The sequence below is a fragment of the Gymnogyps californianus genome, chromosome 7, assembly GCF_018139145.2.
Source record: "Gymnogyps californianus isolate 813 chromosome 7, ASM1813914v2, whole genome shotgun sequence".
NCBI lineage: Eukaryota > Metazoa > Chordata > Aves > Accipitriformes > Cathartidae > Gymnogyps > Gymnogyps californianus.
The window spans coordinates 26463089-26470435 of record NC_059477.1 but is presented as its reverse complement, the minus strand read 5'-3'; the positions used below and the strand labels follow the sequence as shown (position 1 = coordinate 26470435).

Here is a 7347-nt window from a genome sequence, read left to right as displayed (position 1 = left end):
TCCTTGCACCCCGCCATGGGCCAGGGTCCAGCTGTCCCCCGGGAGTCAGCCGGAGCCACTTTGTCCCCTTGGCCCGGCAGCCACCAGCCCGCTCGCCCACGGCTGCTCCCGGGCCGACACGGCGGCCGGCCAAGGGGTTATTTGAACCTTCCTGAAATAGAAATGGAGCCGGGAGCGAGCGGAGGGCGGGCAGGAGGGGGTGGCCCCGCGGGCGAGGAAGGAGGTTCCCCGGCAGGCGCGGGCGGCCCCCGCCGTGAGACCCGGGGTGGCCGGGGACGGCTGAACCGCAGCAGGACCCCGGGCAGGAGCAGGCAGGGGCAGGCAGGGCTGGGGCAGCTTCGAGGGCAAAGGGTCCCCAGCTGCTCTGGCTGCCGCTCAGCCCGTGGCTGGATCCAGCCCTCCTCCAGCATCCCCGGGGGAGAGTGGGGGTGCTGTGCCCCCCACCCTCTCCTGCTGCAGGACGGGGTGGGGGCAGCACCCGGGCGGGCAGGGCCGCATTCTGGCAGAAGCTGAGCGCCGCTCCTGGAGGACAGGGGTCCGCGGAGCGGGGGGACAGGTTTTCTGCCCCGAGCCATCTCTCCATCACCCCCTCCCTCGCGTCCCCAGGGCCAGCTCTGTCCCCGGGGCCGCGGCCATCCCCTCCAGCCCGGTGCTGCGGGGTCGCGGGGTGGCGCGGTGGCTTGCGGGCACTGCACGGCGGTGGCACTGGTGGCGGCCGTGTCCCCCCGCCCCCCCCCCGCGGCGGTGGCGGGGGCATGGCTGGCATTGCTCGCTGACACCCTATCTGCCAGGCCCCCGCCAGCCGCCGGCCCAGAATAGCAGCGCTGCCCCGCAGTCAGCATGGAGCGACTCCCCGGCCCCGCCGCACCCCAGGTACTGCCGGGGCGGGTGGGGGGCCCAGCCCGACAGCCCCCGACTTGGGGACAGGCCACCCCCGGGGTGGGGAGATGTGGGGGGCTGGCGGTCCCCTTCCCACAGCCAGGCAGCCGTGGGGACAAGGACGTGGAGCGCAGCCTGGCCTGCCTGCCTGCCCCGGCTGTCCCCAGCCACTTGGGAAGGATTGGTGTAGGGTCGCCTCCTTCCCGGGGTTGGCTCTGGGCTCCTTAGGGAGCAGTCCCTGCGCCTTTGTTATTGTAGGGTGGCTCGTAAACATTGGCTCTGCCAGCGGGTTTGTGGTCTGGGGTTGCTCTTCCCACCATGCATGCCGCTTTGTTATGGTAGGGTCTCCTGGGGACTGGGGGGCATGGGGTCAGCTAGTCAGCCGTGCTTGCCTCCCTCCCGCCTGGGGCTGCCCCCCTTGTTCTTGTAGGGTGTCCTGGGGCAGACCTGGTCCCAGGGGGGCAGGTGGGGCTGGTGGGGCTCCCAACACGGGAGGAAGCAGGACTGGGATTTACACCTTGGGGCTGGGAGAAGGAGAGGATGGGTGTGGAGACGCTGCAGGACGCACTCGACTCCAACAGCAGAGAGAGGAGCCGGGGGGTCCTGCCATCCCCTGCCCTGTCCCGGGGACACCCGCTGCCCCCCAGAGCAGGGGGACAAGCTGGGTGTCCTGGGCTGGAGCCACCATGGGGGTGGCAGGCTCCGGGGATTCTGGGCGGGCAGGGGGCTCCCCATGGGGGCTGGGGGCTGAGCCCAGCCCACATCCCCACCCTGAAAGGATGGTCCCCTCTGCCCGGCTTGGAGGGGGCCAGGGCAGCCGGGTGGGTGCAGGCAGCAACCATGGGTGGGGGAGAGGCTGGGCTGGCTCCTGCTGACCCCCCCTTGCTGTGTGCCCTCTCAGGTGGCGCTGGCGGATGCTGCTGCCCGCCTTGAGGAGGAAGGTGGGTAGCAGGCAGTGCCTAGGCGTGTCGGAGGGGGGGCTGTCTCACTCATGCAATGAGCACATCAGTTGTCTGCCCACCCCACCCATACCCCTCATTGCCTCGCTCCTCAGCTCCTTCCCAGAAGCTCCCAGTGCCCCCCAGGCTGGTGTCATGGTTTAACCCCAGTCAGCAACTCAGCACCACGCAGCTGCTTCCCCCTTCCCCCTCCCAGTGGGGTGAGGAGGAGGAAAGGGAAAAAAAAAAGTAAAACTCGTGGGCTGAGATAAGAACAGTTTAATAACTAAAGTAAAATATAATACTAACAATAGTAATAATGAAATATAATAATAATAATAGTAATGAAAAGGAATATAACAAAAAAAGGAAGGGGGGGGAAGAAAAAAAAAACAGTGATGCACAACGCAATTGCTCAACACCCACTGACCCATGCCCAGTTAGTTCCCAAGCCACAATCCACACCTCCCAGCCAACTCCCCCTGTTTATATACTGGGCATGACGTTCCATGGTATGGAATAGCCCTTTGGCTAGTTCAGGTCAGCTGCCCCGGCTATGCTCCCTCCCAGCTCCTTGCACACCTGCTTGCTGGCAGAGGATGGGAAACTGAAAAGTCCTTGGCTTAAGATAAGCGCTACTTAGCAACAACTAAAACATCAGAGTGTTATCAACATCATTCTCACACTAAATCCAAAACACCGCACTGTACCAGCTACTAAGAAGGGAGTTAACTCTGTCCCAGCCGAAACCAGGACAGCTGGAAAGCTGCAGTGCTGTGTGCTGCCCCTGTGGAGTGGGGAATGGAGGGGGTCTGGGGGGACCAGCCCCTCCCGCAGCATCCCCCTGCTCCCCCCAGGCAGGAGGGTGCTGAGACCTGGCAGCTCAGCTGACTGGCTGGGGCTGGGGTGGGTTTGCTGGCAGGGTTCCCGGAGGCCCTGTGCCCCAGGGAGCAGGGGGAGGAGGAGGAAGAGGAGGAGGAAGAGGACAGGCGGAGGAGCCCAAGACCTGTCACTTTCACGCTGGGCAACGAGATACTTGGGCTGGGCCCAGAGAGCGAGTTTCAGAGCCCCGACGCCGAGGTCTACATGCACTTTATGAGGAGCCACTGCTGCTACGACGCCATCCCCACCAGCTGCAAGCTCGTCGTCTTTGACACCTCCCTGGAGGTGACAAAGTGGGGGACTGGCGGGGACGGGCAGGGAGGGAGCAGGCTCAGGGACCCCCTGACCCCCTCCCCACTCCGCCGGCAGATCAAGAAAGCCTTTGTGGCACTGGTGGCCAATGGGGTGCGTGCCGCCCCGCTCTGGGACAGCAAGACACAGAGCTTTGTGGGTGAGTGCTGGCAGCGCTGCCTGGCCCCTTCCCCTGCCTGGCAGTGAAGGTGCGGGCAGCACTGCCAACACCACGTGTCTCCGCAGGGATGCTCACCATCACCGACTTCATCAACATCCTCCACCGCTACTACCGCTCACCCCTGGTGAGTGTGGCAGGGAGAGCATGGGGGGTCTGGGGGCATGGGGCAGGGAGGGGCTGTCCCCACCTCTCCTGGTCCCCTCTTCATCACTAGACCGTGACCGGGGGATGCTCTGGGCCAGCCCAGCGTCCGCTTGGTGCCCCTCTGCCCAGCACCCAAGATGTGGTCCCTGCACTTAGGGCGAGGGGGTGGGATGCTTGGGGAAGGGGGCAGTGCCCCAGAGTCCCCTCAGTCCCCCATGGGGCCACCGTGACCAGGGCATCTCCCTGCCCTCAGGTTCAGATCTACGAGGTGGAGGAGCACAAGATTGAGACCTGGAGAGGTAAAAAGCGGGAGGCAGTGGGGGTGGCTGGGCTGGGGATGTTGCACAGGGCATGGAGGTGGGCTCATGGAGGCTGCATGAGGGGGCTGGGGGGCCCCCTCTCCCACCTCTCTCCCTTGGCAGAGGTGTACCTGCAGGGCTCCTTCAAGCCGCTGGTCTCCATCTCCCCGAGCAATAGGTGAGCGCCTGCCCACTGGGGGAGAGCACACCCCACCGGGGGCGTGCCCGGGATGCAGCCCTATCCCCCCACGGTGTCCCCGTCACCTGCAGCCTCTTCGACGCTGTCTACTCCCTGATCAAGCACAAGATCCACCGCCTGCCCGTCATCGAGCCCATCTCGGGCAATGTCCTGCACATCCTGACGCACAAGCGCATCCTCAAGTTCCTCCACATCTTCGTGAGTGCTGGGGCTGCGTGTGCACACGCATGGTGGGTGTGTAGGGGCACAAGCAAGGGTGTCGGGGTGCGTGTAGGTGCCAGCCCAGCCTTGCCCTGCCCCGCCACAGGGCTCCACCGTCCCCAAGCCACACTTCCTGAAGAAAACAGTGCAGGAGCTGTGCATCGGCACCTTCCGTGACGTGGCTGTTGTGCCCGAGACCGCCCCCGTCTACACCGCCCTGGAGATCTTCGTGGACCGCCGCGTCTCTGCCCTGCCAGTCATCAACGATGCTGGTACCTGGGGAGGGGACCAGTGACCCCCCCATCTCCCTCTGCCAGCGGCTCCAGCTCCATGCCCACCCAAACCCCTCCTCCTGGCCTTTGGGCTGCCCCTTGGGGTGCAGGGGGAGCATGGCGGGTGGTCCTCAGGGCCCCCTCCCCAGCCCCTGCACTGTCTCCCTTTGCAGGGCAAGTGGTTGGCCTCTACTCCCGGTTTGACGTCATTGTGAGTACCCTGTGCGTTTGCACACCCTGGCCACGAGCGTGACCCCTTGCATGCCACTGGTGGGGGGCTCACACCTGCCTGTGCCCATGCAAACCCACCCCACGTGCAGTGACATGCACGTGCCAGTGCAGATCTGCCCCGTGCATCCCCAGGGCTCGGTGTCCCCCGGTGTGCTGGCACAATGGGGTGCAAGGACACCTTGGGGCGCTGAGTGGAGCCACCTCTCCCGCAGCACCTGGCAGCCCAGAAGACCTACAACAACCTGGACATGAGCGTGCGGGAGGCGCTGCGGCAGCGCACCGTCTGCCTGGAGGGGGTCCTCACCTGCTACCCCCATGAAACCATGGAGGACATCATTGACCGCATTGCCAAGGAGCAGGTGAGCAGCCGGGGCACCTCGTGCCAGCCCCCCCTGTGCGCTGCCCGATCTGCCTGTGATGCTCTGCCTGCACCCACAGGTCCATCGCCTGGTTCTGGTGGATGAGAACCAGCACCCCCGGGGCATCGTTTCCCTCTCCGACATCCTCCAGGCCCTTGTGCTCACTCCCGCAGGTATCAATGCTCTTAACTCTTAGCCTGCGACGCTCCGTCTTTCTCCACTCGCACCCTCCATTTCTCTCCACTTCAGGTAGGCGCCGTCCCCCACCACTGCACGCCTGTCCCCTCCCCGCCACTGGGTCACCCACACCTTGTCACCTCCTGCTCGGGCCACCTGCCTCCACCCCAGCCAAACCGGCCCCGGGGGATGGAGGAGGCTGGGGCTGGGGTCTGGCAGCGCTGGGTGCCCACGTGGGGACGGCAGGACCTGGATGCTGTTTGTCCCCGGGGACATAAGGATCACAGGGGATCCCTTCTGGGGTCCTGATCCCTGGTGTCCGTGAGGAAGGATGGGGGCACCTGCCATGGAGATACCACCAGACCCCCATCCAGGCAGCATGTGGGATGCAGGTTTTGCAGGTCCCTGGGCTTTGGGCTCGACGAGGGTTTTGGGGTGTGATGCACCCCAAGACAGCCCTTTTTTGACCTCACCTCAAAGCCTGAGACCTGAGCCTCTCCCATGCCATTCCTGGGGGACGCAGAGGGGACAGACCCCCACTCACACACCCCAGACATGCTGCCGACTACTAGCCATGTGCACAGCATGGCCGACTCATGGGCCACGGCTGGCACAGCCCTCCACCCACAGCGGCCCCAAAACTGCTTGCTCCAGGGACGGGGCTCACTCCTGGGCTGCGCTGGGACCGTGCTGCCCGGCCGCCTGCACCTGGCTCTGCTCGCCCACTGCCTGGTGAGTCCTCGCTGGCAATGGGTGGGTACAGCGCTGGCACCCACCATGGCACCCATTTAGGGGTGAACTGGGGAGGGGGGAGCTGGCCCTGGTGCCCAGCTGCTTCCAAAAGGTAATGATGCTTTTTTGGGGTGGTGGTGGGGAACGGGCTTGGGACAGCCCCATGCCTACCAGTTCCCCCAGCAGTGCCTAGTTGCTCCACACAGAAGGGGACTGGGAGTGTTGTGTGTAAACCACACCAGACATGGGACCCCCCCCCATTTCCCTATCATGGTGCCTTTGCTCACCCCATCCCTGATGCCCATGGGGGTGGCTGTGCCAGGAGCTGCAGGGGGCCACTGGTACGTCCCTCTCCAGGCCAGCCCCCCCACCCCACCCCAGGGCTTGCATCCAAGCCAGGGATGGAGGCAAGACCCCGCTGTCTGCCGGGGCGGGTCAGAGGGCCGTGCCGCAGGGCCCCCCGCCCAGCACCAGTGCCCGCCGGGGGGTTATGGCCTTGCACACTCTCTCGCCCCGCAGGCATTGACCGATCCTCACTCTGAAGACAGCAGGGAAGTGCCGCCTGCCACCGTCTCATCCGACTGGGGGCCTCTTGCGTGGCCCTGGGGCCGTGGAAGGAGGCTCGGGCCCTGCAGGCTCTTTGCGGGGAGGACCTGCCCGCCCACCCTGGTCCTGGGGCTCGTCTTGAGTCCAGGGCCAGATCCTGCTGGCCTCAGGGAGGCAGGGAGTGGGGAAAAGGGGACCTGGGGGTGCCTCTCACCAGCGAGCACACAGTGATGCTCAGTGGGCACCATGCCGGAGGAGCCATGCCATGCCCACAGCTGGCACAGGGACTCGCATGGCCCTGCACGGCCCTGGGGGACTCAGCCACCCAGCTCCCATCCCGCTGCCGGATTCGCGCGCTTTGGCCGCGGCTTCCCCCCTGGTGAGCACGGTCCTGCCGGCTGCGCCCAGTAGCGTAGGCTCAGCTGCAGACACAGGCTTGTTTATTGTAGGGTCACGCAGGGCTGGAGCTCCCTGGCAGAGGCGCAGCCTGCGCCGGAGCTGGCACCAGGACGGGCACTTGCACGGGGACCCTGTGCACGTTTTGGGGTGGGCGGGGGGTATTTATTTATTTGCTGGTCTGTTCAGCCTTGTTTTAATAAAGCAGCCTGCTCCAGGAACCACCGCCTCACCTTTCTGGAGTGCAGCCGGGCATAGCTCTTGCGGAGAGAGCCGGGCTGGGGAGGGGGTTCGGGCTGCTTGGCAGGGCTGGGGGACCCAGCCTGCGATGCCAGCGAGGGCAGCATGGGCACAGGGTGGCACCCCTGTGATGGCCCTGGATATCAGCCCCACATCCCCGCTCGGGGATGGGGGAGCTGAGCCGATCCTCCCCCGGGTGCTTCGCCTGGAGTGAGTCCTGCCCCCATTCCCGTGACCCCGTATCAGCATCTCAGTGAAATAACAGCTGATAGCAAAAGGTCCCGGGTGCTCCATACCCCTCCTGTGCTGGCTGGCCCTGCCAGGGGACACAATACCAGTGCCGGGTGGTGACAGGCCTCCTCCCCATCGTGGGGGACGTG

The 7347-nt window shown here is 65.3% G+C and overlaps 1 protein-coding gene across 2 annotated transcripts; it reads left to right on the top strand.

Moving 5' to 3' along the window:
- The first annotated feature begins 840 nt into the window (after positions 1–840).
- On the top strand, positions 841–6942 carry PRKAG3 (protein kinase AMP-activated non-catalytic subunit gamma 3). 2 transcript variants are annotated; one of them, XM_050899918.1, is made up of 13 exons: positions 841–873; positions 1781–1820; positions 2740–2984; positions 3069–3150; positions 3237–3295; positions 3569–3614; positions 3738–3792; positions 3885–4011; positions 4121–4286; positions 4460–4497; positions 4730–4876; positions 4956–5125; positions 6305–6942. In XM_050899918.1, the coding sequence occupies exons 1-12, from the start codon at positions 841–843 to the stop codon at positions 5070–5072; spliced, it is 1155 nt and encodes a 384-aa protein (XP_050755875.1). In that variant the 3' UTR covers positions 5073–5125; positions 6305–6942. The 2 variants fall into 2 exon arrangements, with proteins under 2 accessions (XP_050755875.1, XP_050755876.1); XM_050899919.1 differs by lacking the exons at positions 841–873; positions 1781–1820 and having other exon boundaries at positions 2863–2984; positions 4956–5049.
- The last annotated feature ends 405 nt before the right edge of the window (positions 6943–7347 follow it).